General features: G+C 30.5%; 1 protein-coding gene across 6 annotated transcripts in view; it reads left to right on the top strand.

Moving 5' to 3' along the window:
* Nucleotides 1-22572, top strand: part of PCDH11X (protocadherin 11 X-linked) — a 704983-nt gene that overhangs the window by 552079 nt on the left and 130332 nt on the right. For 4 of the 6 annotated variants that reach the window (XM_060137157.1, XM_060137156.1, XM_060137155.1 and 1 more), the window contains one exon: nt 22233-22256. The exons of the other annotated variants lie outside the window; for them this stretch is intronic. In XM_060137157.1, coding sequence (XP_059993140.1) covers nt 22233-22256 — 24 coding nt within the window. The remainder of the gene's footprint in view (nt 1-22232; nt 22257-22572) is intronic. 6 annotated transcript variants of the gene reach the window in all.

The following is a 22572-nucleotide window of genomic DNA, read 5'->3' as shown; positions in this document are numbered from 1 at the left end:
TTCAAGGAATTAAAATAAGTACTAATCTGCTATTTCATTGTTTTCTGTAATTATAACATCAACAATGTATCACTGTTAACTAACTTAGAAGCCAGCAGGGATAATGTTTTTGTCCACTGTAGTGCTTAATAGGTATATCTCATCACAGGGTAACTCACGCATAGCATGTGTATATACACAGGGATTTTTTTTCAATTGCATTGTTCAGGTTTATTGTTGTCTGTCTGTGAGTATGAACTAGCTGTGTGTAGGAATATTTAATAAAGAAAACCTGAATACTGTGAACTTTGATATAAGCCTCAACTGTCACCTATAAAAAATAATATTATAAGTCATTTAATCTGGTTATAATGTCTGCTATTTGAGACTTTGTCTTCTCTTTTTAATTCTAAAATAATTTGTGTCTGAACTTTTCCCCTGATGTTTTCTCATCAAGGAGCAGGTAGTCATCAAATTTGAGTGTGTGTTGCAGAAAAAGTTTTATTCGGGTTGTTAATATATTGCTGTTTAGTATCTGTAATTGTATTTAACTTGCACAGAGTGCCTGAATATAAGATTGGGCACAAAGCCAGTTCAAACCCCCAAATATAAGTGTTGAGTAAAAGTAAGCATTTGACCTTGTTACCAATAAACATGGGGAACAATATGGTTGAAACAACATGGGATGAAAACATGGGAGTTTTAGATGAGAATTTTCAAAGACGGACTTTGAAAAATTCATAGTGCTGTTATTAATGAGGCACTAAGTAACCTTAAATATATAAATCACATTTAAAAAATAAAGAGACAAATACAGTGTATGTATATATGTTTTATATAATGGCTCAAGATCGACATCAACAATAGGAATGGGTGGTTAGCAAAATAGTAAGTCACAATTCTCTTGACAATTCTACTTAAAGATAATCACATAATCATTTTGGTAAAATTTCATATATTTTCTACAAGTGTCAGTAAAATTTTGTAGTGAATCTCTTGGGTGAATCCCTACTCAGAAAATCAATATATTTGAAAAGTAAATGTAAGTTTGGAAAGTCAAATACTGATAATGAAGGATAAATCACCTTACTTAAAATAAATACATAATTGACCTTAATAATAGAGGCATAAATATGACTATAATTAATTTGCTAATTGTCCATGTGTGCCCTCCCTTCTCTCTTTAAACTTAACATCTGCTTATTAATTAATTTCACTGGCTTTGTTAATTGTATCATTTGCTCTGGCAATGTGCTATTATTGCCTTTGAGGCTTTTAGAGAAGCAGAAGAGATTTCTCACATGGAATGGTCCACAGATTTAAATGGAAACAGAAATCCTGCAACAGTGTAGAAATTTTCTTAGGTGGTGTGTAATACATATGATTCTTGTACACATATAGTGGTCATTTAAGAAAACAATTGTAACTTAGAATTAGTCTGAAAGAACTGGAAGATGGGAAAGGATGCTGTTATAAGCCTCGATTAAAGTACAGCTTGTAGAAAGATGGATGAGAAAGGTAACACAATTACAGGTACAGGTAACAGGTAGGATGGAAGTATGATTTAGGTGTCCTGGAAACAATGAGGGAATGACTGATGAGTAATGGAAGATAAGATTGAATAGAAAGTTGGGTTCTGCCTAAAAGGCAGTCTGCATGGTTTGAACATAATCTGTTGGGTAGTCAGACAGACATAAGCAAAAGGCAATATTTTAGAGTTTATAAAAATTCAGTCTTGTAAGGAAATTTAGAGGTCATATATTACTCCTCATTATTCAGTCAAAGAACTTAATCCACATATTGTCCTTTCCATAATCCTACTCTAATGACAAGTCAAATCATAACCTGAAAGATTCTTTACATTGTGTTAAAAATTATATGAGCGCATACTTTAGAAAACATGACACACACTGTAACAACAACAAAAAAAGGTACCTGTGTGCTGTTGCTTTTACTCAATGCAGTATTAGTTAAGGGAACTGATGATTTTGTTGTATTTAACTTTAAAAAGTGAATTATGCACCAAGCATTCATTAAGGGAAATCTGATGCACTTGAGCATATATGTCATGACATGGCACATAGACATACATGGGATTTTTTTTTTTTGGTATTTTTCTGTTAAAGAAACACACAGGAGAAACCTGGCCTTTCAATGAATGTGAGACTGTGCATAAATATATAACTCAGACTTCATTTGTGCTTCTTAGGTGCCATTGTGGATTAATGGCATTTACATAATTAAAATGAGGTTATAAACTGTCATAAAAATGAAGAAGGAAAGAGGAGTGTCTCTAGGATTACATCTCTGAAGGTAATAACACTAAGTGGGCAGCAATAATAAAAATAATTTAGCTCTGTGCTGTCCTAGCGATCACCTTGGATTGTGACCATTTATATTATATTGAAATAAGAGACCAGAGCTTAAAAGGACAACAGTGTGTAACCTCAATCTGGAAGAGTATAGACAGACTACATACTGAATCAGAGCCATGGGGTCTTCCTCCATATGATGATTTTTTTAAAAAGTGCAGCTTTTCTGAGTAGCTGTTGATCAAATCACCTAGTACTAAAACCATTACAGTTTAAAAGCATATATTTGTAAGAGTATGAAAAAAAACACCTGAGTTTAAGATTAAAAAGCATGCTAAAAGTCTTCTTATCTACATTTAAAGACACATGCTATTTAAGTAATCATTCCTCGAAGCATTTTAAACAGACATTTTGTGAATTTCTTGAGAGTTCAGGTTTAGGTGTGTAAAAATATGTCAACATAGAAATTTCAACTCTCTTTTCCTCCTTCCCTGTCTTCCTCCTGCCTCCTCCTTCTTTTCTTTGCATCTGCTTATGCATTAGAGATATTTAAAGCAAAATGATTTGAAGAGAACACTATAGTCACAAACTTTGGAAGATTAAAGACTTTTTGAAAACAGTAAACCAAAAAGTATTATAAATTATAGGATATAATATAAGAGTATGGAGTATAAAATATTACTTTTAAAGTCATTTCTACTTGATAATCATGCTTAATTACAATGCTGTGATAGCTAGTTTTTTCATTTAATTTTTTTGCTTTTATTATGACGGGCTAATATGTTTTTCCCTTTAGATTCTCAAGTACATACAAGTCTTGATTCTAACATTGTTAAATAATGTTAAATGTTAACTTTTTAAACCATTCTTCCAATGATCTCTTAAATTTGTGAGATTTCATATTTTTAAATACCACAAATTGCTTTAAAATGATTCAAAATACAAATTAATGCCAACATAGATTTCAATAGTTCATGCCAAGTATGATTGAGATTTAGCTTTATGGCATATCAATGAAAGAATTGTTTGGAAGCCACTTTATAAAGTTGGATAACATGCATCCTAAAGAAATCAATGTTTTAGTAGTAAATTTATTAACTAACATGTTAGAGAATTCAAAGATGAAAGGTGTAATATTCAGATCTTGGATACAGTCACTCGAAGTGCTTATCATTAAGGGCAACCTTAATTTAAAGACTATTCAGAAAAACTTAGATAACTGAAGAAAAAATTGAAGTTAGAGCTGATAGAATTAAGGGGGATTTTTATTTGTTTAGTTTTTTGTAAGCATAGCATAAGGGACAGCAGCCAATGTAATTTACTGATCCACCAGTCATGAGTAATAAATCTATTTTCTATTTCATTATGTGATAAAATGAACAATTTTTTTGGTAAAAAGATTTAAATATCACCAAATTACAGCACAGATTTTAATGAGGCCCAAAGTTAAATTTGCAACAAAGAAGTAGGATCACACACTTTGGATCAATTTAGAAAAGTATAAATCTTATAAGTAACAGTCTACATGGAACAGAAGAACTTTGATATCATTCCTTTACCACTGTTAGGGTTTGGGGCACCATGAGTTATGAGGATTGTTTAAAACAACAACAACAATAACAATGAAAGTATTCAGAGTAGAACAAAACAACCAATCAAGGGAAGAAAACATAACCCATGAGAAAAGTATAAAGGAATTGGGAGAAGGAAAGGTTGAAAAGTGATTTTAAAATTGTTTTCAAGTATTTAAATATTTAGTGAAAACAGAGTATTTGAAGATCAACAGTTCTTTATTTTCACTAAATATAGAAAAAGCCTTTGAATTAAATTTAGATATTGTACTAGCTCTAAAGAACTGCTTCTTTTAGAGTAAGATGGGCCATTGGATAAAGTCTCTGGGAAATTGTGGAGTCATCTCTCTTGAGAATAATTAAGAGTAACACACATAACTAAAATTCAGCCTTGCAATGAGGTAGCAGACTGGATTAAGAGAATTATTATTTTGTCCCTACACTTTGATTCCATGATAATTCTGAATGAATTAAACATGTCATCAAATGCCTCCAACTTCAGTGAAGTTCTTAATTTAACCTCATATTATTTTTTTTCATGGCTTAACATTTCACCAAAGCCAAGTCAAATTTTAAATTCTGTATAATTACTTAATAACACCTAGAGTTTTAATCTTAGAAAGTCATTTTCAAGGGATTATGAGGCAGAATTAACAAAAGAAAGAACAAGAATACTTATTACTTCCTGAATATCAGCCAGTATTTGACTCTAGATCAGTTTTAGCCTCTCCTCTTTCCTATGTAGTGTGCAAATAATGTGGCTTTTTTTTCCAGATTAAATAGACCCAGGAGTGAGCACATACAAACTAGAATATTAAATAAAATTGTCCTGAATTGATTATATGTAATTTCTGTTATTTTTTAAAATGAGAACTAAAGAGAATGAACACACAGACAAAAAAAGTTGGGAAATAGAGAGCAGGATTTAACCATTCCCAATTTGAGAATTTTGAAAGGTAAAATTCTTATAATATATGTAAGTATTGTTACATTGTATTTAATACATGTAAATACATGTAAGTATTGGCTTAGGTAATTCATTTTCACTAATGTCTTATAGCCTGAATTTTATTGTTCATTAGCTGGCAAAAGCATTATACTTTAAAATATATAGTAACAGATATTCAGATCATTTTAGAATGACTCACATAAGTAAATCTGCTCATTTGCAGATGGCTTTGACATTCTTCAGATAGGTACCACTTGAATGTGATGTAGAATATAGGACTTTTCTAAGATCCTCTTCAAATGAAACATAAGTCTTTACTTCTATTTGCCAAGTTTAACAAATAAATGTTTGACATTCATCTCCTAACTAAATTGGTACAGAACAGGAAGATCAACATAGCCATACTTTGAATTTGTTGCTCATTCATGATGGACTATAATCATTACCCTACAAGTAGCATGTAGAATGTTACTTTTAGAGAAAAATCTTAGCAAATAGCACAGGTATCATACTTAGACATTTCATGTATAGACAGTATGAACAGGCAATTATAGTCAACTAAATAAAACCAGGGCAAATCAGATATTTGAAAAGCACAAACACTCCCTGATTAACTTCTAATATAATAAATAACTTCAATCTTCTCTACCACAAATTTTAATTGACTATTAAATTGAATTTTTTTGTTTGACTTCATAGCATTATCAGGGGGATATTCTCATGTGAGTGAGAAGAACAAGAAGAGATACCAACCAAGAGAATAAGGAGAAAATGAGTCTCTGGTCAACCTGCTAATTCAAAAATTAGTCCCTAATATAAGAGTATAAGAAATCTTTCAATTCTAAAGTGAATATTTAAAATAATATACACAAACATTCTACCACACAGATCTGGAATTGAGGCAGAAGGATAGGTTATTTGCACAAAGTTACACAAAAGTGTAATGATAACACTTGGGTTAAAAACCAGTCTCAAAATTGTTTTTGAATCTTACATGAGAACTTGCCTTGTGTTCTGCCCATTCTGTCAGGGAACATTCTGAAGAAATATTTTCATGCAGTGATTAAGCCCACAAAGGTCTCAAAAGTCAGAAACCCCTTTATTTCAATCTCAGATCTGCCCCTTATCTTCTTATCTGAAACTCAGTTTCCTCATCCATTAAGTAGGAATTAAATAGTAATATTTACAAACTTAGACAGTTGTTGAAGGAATAAAATAAATGCAAAAAGAGTTCTTGACACATAGTATGTGTAACAAACAAAAGTATATTATAGGTTTTTTTAAAATTGAAAATGTATAATTGTGTAATTTAAAAAATTATTTCATCTCACATTGAATAAATGACTTATTTATTATAGAGTTCCTGAAATGGCAAAGATAAAAGTTTATTGAATTGTGTCCATCACAGATCACTGGGAAAATTTTCTTACCATACACATACATTCATGCACACCCACCAAGAATTAAACCACAAAGACCAGAAATTAAAGTTAAATTTTATTGATAAGATTAACAAACTTTTGATTAGAAGACTCTTATTTATAAGAACATAACCCTATTCAATTCTAATAGGAAACCTATTAACAGATACAATTAGAACCAGTTGTAGGATGCTTTACCAAAGAAATCAGATGAAGGGATAAATTATTTTAAAATGCATACGTACCTTAAATATATGTGATTCATAAATAGTTGAAACAAGTGCACATTTATCTTCTATTATTTGATGTCTTTGTCTTTTCTTTAGCTGTATGTTCACTGGTTAGAGTCATGCACCATATTATTACAAAAACCACACCCATAATACATAGTCTGTAATTGCCAGTTTTGGGTCCCATAAAATAGTGTGTATTTAAACATTCTTGAAAAGCTTTCTGAATATGGAATGCCTCTGGAATTTTATGGTACTTTTCCTGAATCTTCTGCTGTTATCCTGCTCAGACGTAATTCTATGACAAGCCTTGGTGCAACTTGCCATTAACAAGTCTTTCTGAAAAGCTCAGTTTAATCTTCTTTGAAACAATTATTTTGTATTCATATTTTACTAGTTAACATAAGATTTTAATTAAATGAAATAAATTTAATAGCAAATGCAGCTGATATTAACATGTCTATGAACACATATCTAACTTTTCCTAAGCATAAAACACATTTTGGCAGCAAAAAAGTAAATGGACATACTATACTATAAAGTAGCATCCTAATTGGGGACATACAGCTTACTGAGGTCAACAAGTCAGTATGTTTTATTCATGGAAAGAAAAATGAATTTGTTTGACCAATGAAGTGATTAAGTAGAGGCCTGTCAAAACAGTTTTTAATTTATTAATGTTAAAATATTTGCCATATCAAAGTGGGACATCTAATTATGGTAGACCTCACTACAATTTAGCACTGTATTTACGTAGCCAAACTGAAATTTTGATGAAAAGTCAACACAATACATTTAATCTTCTAATATCTAAAAAGTTTGTTTGCAGTTTGTGTATATCCTTCACAGCTACTTGACTGCTACCTGACAGCAGCATCAGCCTTTAATCAGAGATACAAAGTTTTAAAGTACATATGAATGATTTTTAGAGTAGCTAAAATGAATGCATCTCAAATTTTCATGCCCAGATGCATCACCTGTGGATCTTGTTAATGGAAATTCTTTTTTAGTACATTTTTATGTTATATATACTTTACCATGGTTAAAAAAAGGCAAAACATATTGATGCCATGTCCCACTCCAGGCCAATATTATCATTTACTCTGGGAATAGAACCTGGAAATGGTAGTTTTGCAAAGTTATCCAGTTGATTAAATGTGCAGACAAATTAGAGAACCAGTATTTGAATGGAAAAACTTAAAATACCTTCCAATCATTTACCATTTGAGTTCTGGTGAGAATGAAGGTAAAGTTTTATCTTAGATTCCATCAGTTCTTTGTGTCACAATGGAAGAAAATATGTTTACTAAGAAAGCACATTCTCAAAACTTTGTTAGGCTAAATATAACATAGAAAAGCCTTCATGATAAGGAAAGCAAAGAAACTTGATTAATTGCAATTAATTTAATGAAGAGCCACAAATTTCTGGCATTCTACTTTGTTTATGGTCAACTATTTAATAGTATTAGTTTGAGGATCACAAAATACTAGAGAGATGAAAAGCAAAATTTTCCTTTTAATCATGTCAAATTCTTCTTGGGCTAAATTCAATGATTTTAAAATTCTCAAAATAAAGGAAACAGGAAGGTGATCAGTAATCATTCAAATGGGTATTAAAGTTTCATCTGCTAATTATATCATAATATTTTTATGAATCTGAGAGTACTCACAGAACTGATATGAAAACTGAAGAACTGTTAAAAATGATATTTTAGTACACATGAATGTGTGAATTGTATTGTATGTTAATATTATCTATTTATGGATATGTATAGATAGATTAGATAGCATGATATATAAATATACATATATTACATCCAGGATGAATGTTTTCTGAGCATATTGATTCATGTATAGACTTTTATCAAAACAAAACATTTATCAAAAGAAAGAATATAAGCATCAGGATCAGATTGTCTGAGTCCAAATATTACCAACTTTGTAAACTTAGGCAGCTTTAATCACTCATTTTCTGAGTTCTTTAACATCTACAATAAAGACTTCCTGTAAGAACAAAGACAAATCCACCCTGACAAAGAGTATAGCAATGGTCTTCAAGCACTACAGTGCAAAACTGAGATGATCTAAAAACAAAGCAAAATTTCATATATATACATATATAATATTATAAGATATATAATGGCATACTAAACAATACAATATTTGTGGCATTTATATGTCTTCCTTCTTTTATTTCTGTACCTTTGTTTTTGTTATTGTCTTCTGTCCCTCTATTACAAGTTCCCTGACATACTTAGAGAATGACCCATATAGAATTATAATTATGTTGAATATTTATAGAGGTGTCAACATTTATAATAGTATTTGAGATATACAATTTCCTCTCTTAAATCTGTCTTATAAATGTGACCGGTAATGATACATCTTATGCAGTATTAAATATTAATTTGGGATTATACATTAATGATAAAGACCAAGTGACTTCCTTGATTGCTATGTCAATGGAAACTAGAGAAATGACTTAGTTTTCTTGCTGTGTAATAAACATTTCATTTGTACTCCTGCATGCCACAGAAATGCAGCATATAGAAGTGATAGCAAGTATTATAGTCATGAGTATCCATTCTGAATTTGGTCCTAATTAACACTAGTTTATGAAAATATAAGATGGTGAACTCTTATCTTAATTGTTTGAACTATAAACATATATCGACCTGGCAAAGTACTTTAAGTCAGCAGAGGTTACATACCAAGTAAGGAGTGTAGTCATAGGTATTTGAAAACTGGGTCAGTGTTCTTTCTACTCAATAGTCAAATTTAGATTCTTTAAAAATGCTATCAAATTCAAAAGTCATAAAATGGAATCCACCCCAACCATTTGGTCAACAGAATGAAATTTATTTTTCTATTTTATTGTAGTACCTACAGCATCTTTTAGACATTTCTCTATTGCCTTATAAACTATTTTTGAATAATTGTTTCTGAGACAGTCTATGATTTAAATGTCCTTTGAAAACCAAAGAAGGCATTCTTCCATTTGAAATAGTACTTAAAATATTTACATTCTTAAAGTTAAGGCTTGTAAAGTGATTGCAAGTACCTGCAAATCAAGTGAAATTTGAATGTACTCTTCTATTGACCTGATGTTCTATGATCTGTACCTGTACTTATATACAGATAATTTGGATCAATGACCTGTAGGAAAATGACACCTAATTTTCCCATTTTAAAGTGACTCACTGAGGTTAAGCCATTTAGACAACATACCAAAGACAGGACAAAACTGCTGAAAAATGCTAAACAGAAACCTGTACATTAGCATGTCTTCCTATATATATATATATATATATATATATATATATATATATATTATATATTTAATAGAATAAAAGTGCCAGGTGATCTGAGACCATGTTCTTTTTTTTTCACCAAAGTATTCTCAATATATAGCAAGTCCTACAACATAATAAATGATAAATATTTTTTGGTCTAATGAATGTCAGAGATGCTTTTTGGTATTTTAGATTTGGAAATTCTGCCTAAACAAAACAGAGTAGGCAAAAAGTATTCTTTCTTCTTTTAAGATTAAAAATCATGAAAAATGTAGGGTTCCAGAAGTTCTTATTGGTGGAGAACTCATGACCTGGCAAACCAAGGCAGTGATGCAGAAGGATGTTCTTTATAACAGAAATAGGTTATACAAAAGTCTGACAAAAAGACCATTTAGAAAATTTGCCCCAAGAGGGTGAGAAATGGTTTTGATACAGGCATACAATATAGACTTTTTTCTTTCATCCTTAGATTTGGTTTCGTTATTTTTCACTGAGCTGGAATTAGTGTTACAGGGTGACTGTGACATATTGACACTCAATTATTCAACATGTTTTCATTCACTCAATATTTGCCAAATGCTTAATGATGTCAGACACTATTCTAGGTTATTTTTGTGCAATCTTTTGCTAAATATACCATAGCACATTAGCCTGAAAAAAATTTTTTGACCAAAAATATTGTGAGAGAATTTATTACTAAATTACTATATGCCCCTAAGTGTATTGCATTGTTTTACCACAGGATATGTTCGGATTTGTATTATACATGGCCTGAAAATAGTTTCACCTGTGTAAAGATTTGTTCTTTGAGACATTTTTTTGTCAAGAAGTCACACATACATATTAATATTTTTAGGTTTAGTGGCAATATGTTTATTAGTAGTAGTACTACATTCTATTATATATTTATGACTCCTAAAATCCTTGATTTAGATTATATAATTAATTTTGAATTACATCTTCTTTCTTTCTTTTTTTTGTTAGATTGTTTATTTGAGATTTTTCTTGTTTCTTAAGGTAGGCTTGTATAGCTATAAACTTCCCTCTTAGAACTGCTTTTGCTGCATACTATAGGTTTTTGATCATCGTGTTTTCATTGTCATTTGTCGCTAGGAATTTTTTGATTTCTTCAGTGATCTCTTGGTTATTTAGTAACGTATTGTTGATACTCCATGTGTTTGTGTTTTTTATGTTTTTTTCCCTGTAATTCATTTCTAATCTCATAGTGTTGTGGTTGGAAAAGATGCTTGATATGATCTCAATTTTCTTAAATTTACTGAGGCTTGATTTGTGACCCAAGATGTCCCATGCACACTTGAGAAGAAAGTGTAATCTGCTGTTTTTGGATGGAATGTTCTATAAATATCAATTAAATCTATCTGGTCTATTGTGCCATATAAATCTTCTGTTTCCCTATTTATTTTCATTTTGGATGATCTGTCCATGGGTGTAAGTGAGGTGTTAAAGGCCCCCACTATTATTGTGTTACTGTCGATTTCCTCTTTTAAAACTGTTAGCAGTTGCCTTATGTATTGAGGTGCTCCTATGTTGGGTGCATATACATTTATAATTGTTATATCTTCTTCTTGGATTGATCTCTTGATCATTATGTAGTGTCCTTCCTTGTCTCTTGTTACATTCTTTATTTTAAAGTCTATTTTATCTGATATGAGTATAGTTACTCCAGCTTTCTTTTGATTTCCATTTGCATGGAATATCTTTTTCCATCCCCTCACTTTCAGTCTGTATGTGTCTCTAGGTCTGAAGTGGGTCTCTCATAGACAGCACATATATGGATCTTGCTTTTGTATCCATTCAGCAAGCCTGTGTCTTTTGGTTGGAGCATTTAATCCATTCATGTTTAAGGTAATTATCAATACGTATGTTCCTATGACCATTTTCTTAATTGTTTTGGGTTTGTTTTTGTAGGTCCTTTTCTTCTCTTGTGTTTCCCACTTAGAGAAGTTCCTTTAGCATTTGTTGTAGAGCTGGTTTGGTGGTGCTGAATTCTCCTAGCTCTTGCTGGTTTGTAAAGCTTTTGATTTCTCCATTGAATCTGAATGAGATCCTTGCCAGGTAGAGTAATCTTGGTTGTAGGTTCTTCCCTTTCATCACTTTAAGTATATCATGCCACTCCTTTCTGGCTTGTAGAGTTTCTGCTGAGAAATCAGCTGTTAACCTTATGGGAGTTCCCTTGTATGTTATTTGTCATTTTTCCCTTTCTGCTTTCAATAATTTTTCTTTGTTTTTAATTTCTGCCAATCTGATTACTATGTGTCTCGGCATGTTTCTCCTTGGATTTATCCTGTATGAGACTCTGTGCTTCCTGGACTTGGGTGGCTATTTCCTTTCCCATGTTAGGGAAGTTTTCGACTATAATCTCTTCAAGTATTTTCTCGGGTCCTTTCTCTCTCTCTTCTCCTTCTGGGACTTCTATAATGTGAATGTTGCTGCATTTTATTGTTGTCCCAGAGGTCTCTTAGGCTGTCTTCATTTCTTTTCATTCTTTTTTCTTTATTCTTTTCTGCAGTAGTGAATTCCAGCATTCTGTCTTCCAGGTCACTTATCCGTTCTTCTTCCTCAGTTATTCTGCTATTGTTTTCTTCTAGTGTAGTTTTCATTTCAGTTATTTTATTGTTCATCTCTGTTTGTTTGTTCTTTAATTCTTCTAGGTGTTTGCTAAATATTTCTTGTATCTTCTTGATCTTTGCCTCCATTCTTTTTCCGAGGTCCTGGATCATCTTCCCTATCATTATTCTGAATTATTTTTCTGGAAGGTTGCCTATCTCCACTTCATTTAGTTGTTTTTCTTGGGTTTTATCTTGTTCCTTCATCTGGTACATAGCCCTCTGCCTTTTCATCTTGTCTATCTTTCTGTGAATGTGTTTTTTGTTCCACAGGCTGCAGGATTGTAGTTCTTCTTGCTTCTGCTGTCTGCCCTCTGGTGGATGAGGCTATCCTATATCTTCCTTCTAATGTATCTCATTTAAATTATTTGAACTAAAGAGCCAATTGATAGCTGGGAATGTTTTGTGTCCATTCCTGAAAGTGCCTATTTTTCAAAATGAGAGTTTTGTGATAGTATTCAGAGTTTATTGATAACCATATATGGTTTTATGCTGAAAATATGTAATGATGCACTAGGTTTGGTTCTTTTTGATGTTATTCAGTTAACTATGTATAGGAAGTAAAGTTTAAAAACATAGGATTAGAAATTCATGCATATTTATTTCAAAACCATATATCAAATTCTTCTTTTATCTTCATTAACCTAAAGGATAATATATATTCTAAAAAATAAAAATCCAAAAATTTCTTCTAGTAAGAAAAAACAATATTCTTAGGTCTTATTTAAATCAAGTAGTATTTATTATTTTAAAAATGAGTATTTTTGTCTTTCTCTTGATACTTGAAATCCAGGTGTAATGTTTCAAATTACAGGGAAAAGATCAGATTATTTTGTTTTTGGAAACATACATTGTGGTTTGTTTATTTAATTTAATTACACAATTTTCCCTTCAATTTTTACAAACAAAACTACATGTAGTCCTTAAATTTAATTTAAAGAAATAAAATTGAATTTAATTCTATTTAAAAAAAACATGTAGAATCACTTTTAGAATTTTTTCAGTGAGTTGTAACTATGCAAACTGAGTGAACACTGGTTTCTTCCCTGCCTGATCCAGTACAAATGTAGAAACAGAATAAGAAAGTATTGCTACTTAGGGATCAGGGGATTCAAGGACCTGCCTAGAACATTTTAATTGTCCCTTCTTACAAATCCTTGTGTCATAATGTTTCATCTGAGTGCAGTGAGCATTGGAGGACCAGATAGGAGTGACATACATTTTAAATAAACGTCTTGGTTGGTCATGCTTTAGATTCTCTTAGGCCAAATTTCAGATTCTTAGCAATACTAATCGGCATATTTGACACAATTTGTGTATCATTTCCCCAGCTTGGCTAGCAGAAATATTATCATTCTATGTCTGAAGCAACTTAGCTACGTAAAGGGAGAGATTAATACTTAAGAACTCAAGCAAGTACAGTATCAAATTTATACTATGTGAAAGATTTATATTTTCTTTCTTATTATGTAAAAAGTAGATCTTAGGCAATATTTTATCTCTAACTGATATGCTTTTCTTTTGCAAATACCAAAATATAATATTTATATTTTGTGTATTCAAAGAGCTATTACCTTGAATCTGTGTCTTCTAATCATGAAGTGAAGATGATTTCTAAGGCAGATAGCATTTGGTTTATTCAAAAAAACCTTTTAACATGTCCTATGCAGTCAGTTCATCTGTCAGACTGGTAGCATAAGTCGTTCATACTCCTCCTTCTCTTCCTGTGCATATAAACTTTTATTTAATTCAGTTTGAAATAGCTTACTTCTACTTTTCATTTCTTCTTCATGTTTGTGGCACTGTCTTTTACTCTTTATTCTTTTATTTGTAAAATACTTATCAACATATCACCAAAGGAGATTGTTTCTCCACAGTAGCTACCCAATGTTACACCACATGGAAAATGTCTCTTCTTGTTTATTCCTAAAATCTATAGCCAGATGTCCATATGTCAGGTTTATCCATTGACATTTGAAATATAAAACTAAATAATTTTATGGATAATAATTATATATGGATAGTGCCATTAAACACTAGATTTTAAAATAATTTAAATCTAAAATAAAGAAAAATGATCATACTTCTTTTGATATCAAGCAAACATAAATGTGGATATTATTTCATTCTTTTAACTGTCCTAATGGAAAAATAGGTCTTCCAATACATTTACTTTTCATTTTTTCTTCAATATAATGTCCCAAATAGTTGAAAAAATAAAACTAGCTTGAGACTATTTTTTAGAAATGGCCTATTGTTTCAAGGTCAACTCCTTTCCCCAAATGTTAAAATACAACACATGAATAGCCAGTTAGTTCCAAGAATGAAAATTTCTGCCAAAGCTTGTGTTCTGTACTCTGGCACAAAGTCCCAGCAAAATATACATTAGAGAGAAAGACTATAAAATAGAAAATAAACGAAAAGTCTCCAATTATTTAAAAATACCAACTTGGTACTGTGATTTAAACTGGTATTAATTCACTGTGATTACAAGAAATCACAACTTCCTAGGCACTAACGTAGCATATGAGAAAATGAAAACATATTCATAAAGAGAATCATCAAGTCAGATTGCCCTTCTAACACCGTACTTTTTCTTTCAGTCATTTTATCTACTTAAATATGTGCTATGTAAATATTAAGAGATACATCATAGAATGACCAATTTACTTGGAATTTTCTAAGTAGTACATCCAGATACATCTCTCTAAATTGATGCATTGGGAGAACAAATGCTATCAATAAATAGTGTTCACTATCTTTCTCATTTTTCAGAGAATTTTAAAGTGAAATTAATAGAACATTGTTTTGGAGAGCCATATAATATTTACTGATAGTGAAAGATAGAATGTTATTGAAGTTAGTTCTCATGGATTTTTAAAAATTATGCTCCTGTGTACAAAAATGTATCAACCTCTGCTCAAAATAGAATTAAATCAGGTATTTTTCAAATGGTTATTATTTGAACTATTTCCTTTCCTGGTTTCCTATTTCATATACTACACATATATTATACATAAGTAATATACAGAATATGTTTATAATATAAATATAGATGTGCATATATTATAAATATAAATGTTTCTCCAATGAAACATCTTTGTCTCTAAATTGTACTTTAAATGGTATGCAGAGCCTAATATTTTTAAAAATGCATATATTCATGTGGAAGGACAAAATACTCTGGAATTCACAAAGTTGATTTCCACTAATGAAATAATAATCTGAAGTGTTTTAGTAAAAGCCATTCCCTGATATCATGTCCACTTATGCCATACAGAGACTTTAATTACCTACTGTTTTCTTCCTACTACAGCAGATTTTTTAATTTGTTTGTTATAGAGCAAACAGTTTGGTGAAAATGTGAGGGAATATATTCAAAAGTTTTTTAATCTAAAAAGTAACTTATTTTTAAAAGAAAGTTTCATTATATTAATAAACCTAGTACATTTAGCACATATCTCTAGATTTACTTAAGGTTTATCTGTGTTATTTTTCTGTGTGCACAACTCATGGTCATTGACAAGCCAGTCAAAGCTTCTAAAATTGAATAAACTGATTAAAAGAAAATCATATTAAATTTCACAAAGAAGAGATTAAAAACTTAAATCCGTTAGTAGTGGGAAAATTGTACACTATTACCTTGGAGATATGTACTTTACATTAAATCAGGCAAAGGAAAATGCTTCAAAAATCAATTTCTCTATGGACCCAAAGACCAGATACACCATCAAGTCCTATTTTAAAATGGTCATAATTTAGAATTCATTCACTCAATAACAGATTGAGTATTAAAAGGTGTGAAATATTTGAGAGCTACAATTGTTTCAAACATTTTGGATAGCTTAGAGGCAGATTTCATAAATATTGATTTTTTAGTATTTTCTTTGCCAAATGAAAAGACAATGGATCCAGCCCTCAGGCTTTTGTTTTTGGAATTTCTCAAGATCATTTAAATTTGTGTTATTTTCAGAACAGCTTCATACACCTCTCAGAATAATGTAACTAGGGCCTTGGTAGGTCCTTTCAATGAACTGTAAAAACATTTATATTCCAACTTTTGCTTTCTTGAAAAGTTCAGAATCCTTCATGTTTCAGTTTCTTTGAGGTTTGTTTGTTTGTTTGTTTGTTTTGTTTGTTTGTTTTGAAGTTGGGGGAGTGAGCTCAACTCATTTTATTTTATAGTTTTTTTTTATTTTTGTGTGTTTTTCTGTTTGTTTGGTTGGGTTTTTTTTTGTTTGTTTGCTTGTTTTTTTGTTTTTTTTTTTGGCAGCACTGCACAGCTTGCAGGATCTTAGTTCCTGACCAGGGATGGAACCGAGGCCCTCATCAGCGAAGGCCTGGAGTCCTAACCACTGGACTGCCAGGGAATTCGCAGCACAATTCTTAAAAGAAGGATCTTCTCCCTTAAATAACCAAACTAAACCAGAAGTATTTGGAATTAGCATTTGTGCTGCTTAGAACAGTTTTACAAAGTGATTAAGTGAAGCCAAAATATCTGTGTTCACAGGAGTCCTATTCTCTAAGGTATCTGGCCCTGTACATCTCAGAATTTTTCTTCTCTTAATTGTAACTGTCAAAAGGAGCTATTATGATTGGCTAGATTCACTCCGTATGCTTCTGAACCATTTAAAACATTAAGGTCAGATTTTGAGATGGAACTTTTTGACTTAAATCTTTAAGGAAAGGAGGAATAACACTCCAGGACCAAGCTAAATTACAAATTACAATTTTTATTAGGAATTATCTTTTTTTTGATTTGCCAAATCAAGATTTTGATTCGTAACGTATGCTCTTCTCTTGTTTGCCCTTGTCAATTGGTGTGTACAGTAAAATGTAAATTACATTTAATATTCATCTAAGTTGGCATTTCCCCAAAATATATTCTAAAAGCACTGATTTTTTGATACTCTCTGCAGTAAATGTTTATCTTGGGCAAATAGGTTCGGATATACATATTGTTTCCATCTCTTGGAAATGATCAATAAACCATCAATAAAACATTTCATAGTGTGTGAGTTCTTTGGTAGAGAAAATGTGAATTCTAATTCTACTTCTTCCTTTCATTTGTTGTGTGGATCATAGATAAGTAATTTCATTTCCTCTTATTTTTTAAATTTATTTTTATTTTTTATTGAGATATAATTGACGTATAACATTGTGTAAGTTTAAAGTGTGAAACATGTTGATTTGATACATTTATATATTGCAATGTGATTACCATTGTAGCTTTAGCTAACAGCTCTATCATGTCACATAATTATTATTTCTTTTTGAGGTGAGAAGATTTATGAGCTAGTCTCAGCAATTTTGAAGTATGTCATATAGTATTTTTGACTGTAACCAGTATGCTATGCCTTGGATCTCCAGAACTTGTTCATCTTCTAGTTGCAAGTTTGTACTTTTTAAGTCATTTCATTTCTTTTGACCTCATTTCTTCATATGTATACTAAGAATATTGAATCAAATGACTTTCTAAGGGCTCTGGTCTTTGGCCTGTGAATTTATTTTATTCTAGAAAAAATTTAAGTTGTACCTCTGTGCTCTTTGAAGTACAAACACTGTCAACATAAAAAAGAAAATGACATTTGAAAGTACTATCTGTTACACTGGTCCCAAACATATCCCCTAAATAAAAGGTCAGAAAACCAATAGATTATGGATTAGAAAGATTTTGTAATGAATAGAAAAAATGAGTTAATTTCAGGAATTTTAAAAGACATACAGCTCTAAGCTGTGGTCCCAAAGATATCCCCTAAATAAAAAGGCAGAAAATACAGCCAATAGTTTATGGATTAGAAATATTTTGTAATAAATAGGAAAAATGTGTTAACTTCAGAAACTTAAAAATATGTACAACTCTAGGCTAAAAAGGAAAATAAGCCATTTGGTATGGCTCAGCATGAGTTTGGTTAACCAAAATCCTATTAATGTAGAGAATGGTAATTGCATATTAGTGAAAATGTTTCCTTTTAATTTCTAGGTTTTAGTCTCTCCAATAAAGCCAACACTATGACTTTGGTTGTCAATTTTGAAATGAATATTTCTTTTTTTTTTTTGGCTGCACTGCGCAGCTTGCAGGATCTTAGTTCCCCCACCAGAGATTGAACCCAGGCCATGGCAGTAAAACTGCCAAGTTCTAACCACTGGAGTGCCAGGGAATTCCCTGAATATTTCTTTAATCCAGCAGTAAACTAACTTTTATAGAAACTCAGGACCGATATAAATAGAAATTTTAATATACAGAGATGAGAAATTTATTTTATACTTGCAACATTGCTTTTATTGTAAATAAGGTACTCATTATACTAATCGCCTTGCATCTTTTGCATTTGTAGCCTTAACCTTTCACACAATTTGAACAGAAAATTTGATTTGAGCTTCACTATTTTTGTGGTTCAGACTCACGTACAATAATGCTGTAGCTTATTAGTTTTGCAATAAACAGGAGATGCACTGGGGTGATTTGGATTATACATCAAGAATTGGATCTTCTTGGCACATCTTCTGGAACGCTTTAAAATTAGCATTATTCAAAGAAAACTAGGTATTGGCCAATTAATTTGACATTACATCTTCAAGTACATTGTTGTTGTTGTTTTTCATATTGATTCAGCTATATTCTGTGACCTTCAGTACAAACTCTTGTGTGGCTTGGCATAAGAAAATGAATGAGGAACTTGTTCTCAAAAATTAGTCCATAACTTAGAATATGTTAGGCTTTAGATGAATTGAATCTTGATTTATCAGATTTTTCTCTATATTAAGAAGCATAGTAAACACTGTAATGTACTGAGACATGGTGATGCATTAAATAAATAAATATTTAAATATTTATTTAATACTTATAGAAAACATTATCCTTCAATTGACTATAGTGGCAAAGATATCTGCTTATCTCCAAATGAATGTCTTTAAAAATGTTTTCAAATCTTACTTACCCCCAAGGTAATGACCTTTTAAAATTTCATTAAAGTAGCTTTATTATGTGACTTTAAAAATTATACATGATAAAACAACTGCAATTGTTACTATTTTTTTGAAGTAAATGGCAGTAATAGATTGGTGCATGATATTTGATCAACAAACATTAAGGCAACACAATCAATTTTGTGGTGAGCTCTGTTGACCTTTAAGCTATTCAAGCAGTATCTATTTATCAATATTTTTTTTCACATTTAGCCAGATGTTCCTAGTGCATGTTGAGTATTTAAACATTTATGTTAGGATTATGAAGGAAATGTTAAAATATGTTTGTATAGAGTAATAAAACATGTTCTGTTATTGTTCTTGTGATAAATTTTTGTAATTTTTATGTGACTTAAGTAGAAGCTGCATTTTTTACTGTAAAATGTGATTCCTTAGTTTAAACTTTGTAGTACAAGAATCCCAGTAATTCATGTTGTTTACTAATTAATTACTTATGTTCCTTTACTAATTAAGATATTTGAGTAATAAATTTAGAAAATAATGTTAAAACCTCAAGTATATTTCAAAGTAAGCATGTACACAAACTTAAATTTTTATGTGATTATTGCATTTGTGTAAGTAAAACTAATGATACCTGAACTATTAATGGCTTAAATTTATTAATTAATACATTTATTATTAAATACATTGCAGAATATTTAATAACCTGAAAACAATTTTCTTGGTGAAAGCAAGTTTAACTTGTTAGATATATTTATTTTATTTATTAGTAAAATTTCAAGTTACACATAAATGATAACTCATCCATAATATAACTGTAGTTGGATTTATTAGTAAAATAATTCATTTCAGTCATAGTGATTCACGTAGATTCTAGTATCTCAAATGACAAGGATTATCCTTATTTTGATCTTGCAAAAATCTTGAGCAGTGTGGATGCTTCAAAAATATCAATGATAAACCTTTAAACATTAGGAAGCAATTGAAATTTAGGAATGCATTTGGAAATGAACTTTATGTAAAAATTCTTCCTAATATAATGAATGTATCTATTAATTTCTGTGTCAGCATATGAGTACTTAATATTGCTTTAGAGGGGGAAAATTGTTCCCTTTTTGACTATTTTTCATGTGATGAATTTGTGTCTCTTCAGAACTGTCCTGAAAATTTTATGCAGAATCTGCTTATTGTCCTGAATTTTAAAGAAAATTGATCAATATTTGACTTTACTAGTTTATAAACCAATTTTCATTTTTCAGCTTGGGAGCTAAATGTCTCCTGGGATAGATTTTTAAAATGTGTTTGTTTTCTTTTTCATTGTTGTCATGTCACTTGTTTTGCTTTTTTTATTTGTACCTCCTTACCCTTAGAAATAAGTCTAGGCCTATCACATTTTTTTTTCTGACCTTTTCAGTTACCAAATTGGAAAGGATTTTAATAACTAGGTCTAGAACACACTGAAATTACATACTTAAAAATGAAAGCAAGCACTTTATTACTTCTCTGCTTAAAACAGCCTTTCTTTTTCACTCCAGTATATTGAAAACTCTACATTTAAATATTACAGGAATTTTTAAAAAAAGTATTACAGGAATTAATTATTAATTCAAATAATAAATTAAAATACTGTGTGTGTGAGAGATAGAGAGTGAGAGACTTATCATTGAAGTAGAACCATTATTTGAGTGGTGCAGGGTTGATGAATATTATTTAGAAGATCAATTCTACCTAAAGTGCCTTGTGAAAGCACTACTTTTTTTTTTCTTTATACTTTGGTTTGTATTACCATTAAATTACGTTGCTTATGGACAAAACACCTTATGATGAAAAATAAATGTGCCATGTATATGTCAATGACACTTAAAATGTTGTGCAATGCTCTCTAATTAATCCATATTATTGTATGGAAACATTACTTTCACCTCCATTTTTCTGTCTTTGACCTATTCCTTCTCTCTAAGCATTGCATACATCTTTAGTTTCATAATATTCAAATTTAATCCAAAGTTGATTTTTAACAAGTTCAAAATGTTTATCTTTAACGTTTTTATCTTTAGATGTGTGTTATTAAATATATCAGAAAATCATTTTTACTGTTGGTTTTAAAATTTTACAAAGAATAAATCTGTGATTCATTTGTCCGGATCAACACATATCAAAGTATTTATAAATATATAATTACTTTGTTTTGTTTGAAAATAGACTTTGCTATTTGTCTTAGATCAAGCATGATCTCACAGTGTTTTGAAGGAAGTCACTTGATAATGCAGTGCCATAATTTATTTATCTGGATAATAAATATAATGATCTCGAATCCCCCATTTTTAATTGTGAAAAATAAATGAAATTTTAGTTATGAAAATAGCTGTATTATAGAAAAAGTGTCTTAACCAAGATAAGAATACTTCTATTGTGCCATCTAATATTAGTATCCATTGATGTTTTGTTTTTTCCCATGATTTTTTCAAATCGGATTTGGAGGAAAAACAACCTGTTAAGTCAAAAACAATGTTTTCCTTATGCTACACTTCCTGTAGGAGGTTCCAGGAGAAAAAGTGAAATTTTAATAGAGGACTACACTTTGTTATCATCAGCAATGAAGCTAGAAAATCTACTGAGTTCTTGCAAAATGTTGAGTTCAACAATACATTGCCTTCAGGGGAAGGACCAATCATGACTTCCCAAGAGGTCAGAATATAGCATAGGCTTGGTCTGAGTTTAGAAAAACATACTATAGGAGATAGATTGTTATGGGTTATCAGTATTCTACCTTATCTATCTCAGTCATCACGTTCTCTAAAAAATGATGTTGAACATATATTGCAATATATTACAATTTACATTTATTTAGTTAATGTAACATATTGGGAATAAAAGAAAATATTTATTTGTACTTAACTTTGTTAAACTGTCTTTTTAGCTTTCATTCCTGGACTAAAGAAAGGTACAGTAGAAATCAACACAAATCATAACCATGGTGCATTTATCATTTTAAAATGAATTTGTGTTTGTTTTAAGAATTTTGGCCTCTTCATTTCTCATAAAACATTGCAATTTCAACTGTTTGCTTCAAACACATTTTTAATATGTTTAAAATGAACTGATATCTAGGAAAGGTATCAGTCATTTGGTTATCTTATATAACTGGATGGTTTTTCCAAGTTATGTGTAATTAATCTTTAGATGTTAATGTGAGCCTGTTGTCATTTATTTGACTTACAGTAGTTACTTTCAAATTACCTATGAATTTAATTATTCAT

The sequence above is a fragment of the Lagenorhynchus albirostris genome, chromosome X (assembly GCF_949774975.1).
Source record: "Lagenorhynchus albirostris chromosome X, mLagAlb1.1, whole genome shotgun sequence".
Classification (NCBI taxonomy): Eukaryota; Metazoa; Chordata; class Mammalia; order Artiodactyla; family Delphinidae; genus Lagenorhynchus; species Lagenorhynchus albirostris.
Note: the sequence above shows the minus strand (reverse complement) of the source record. Positions and strands in the feature narration are given on the sequence as shown.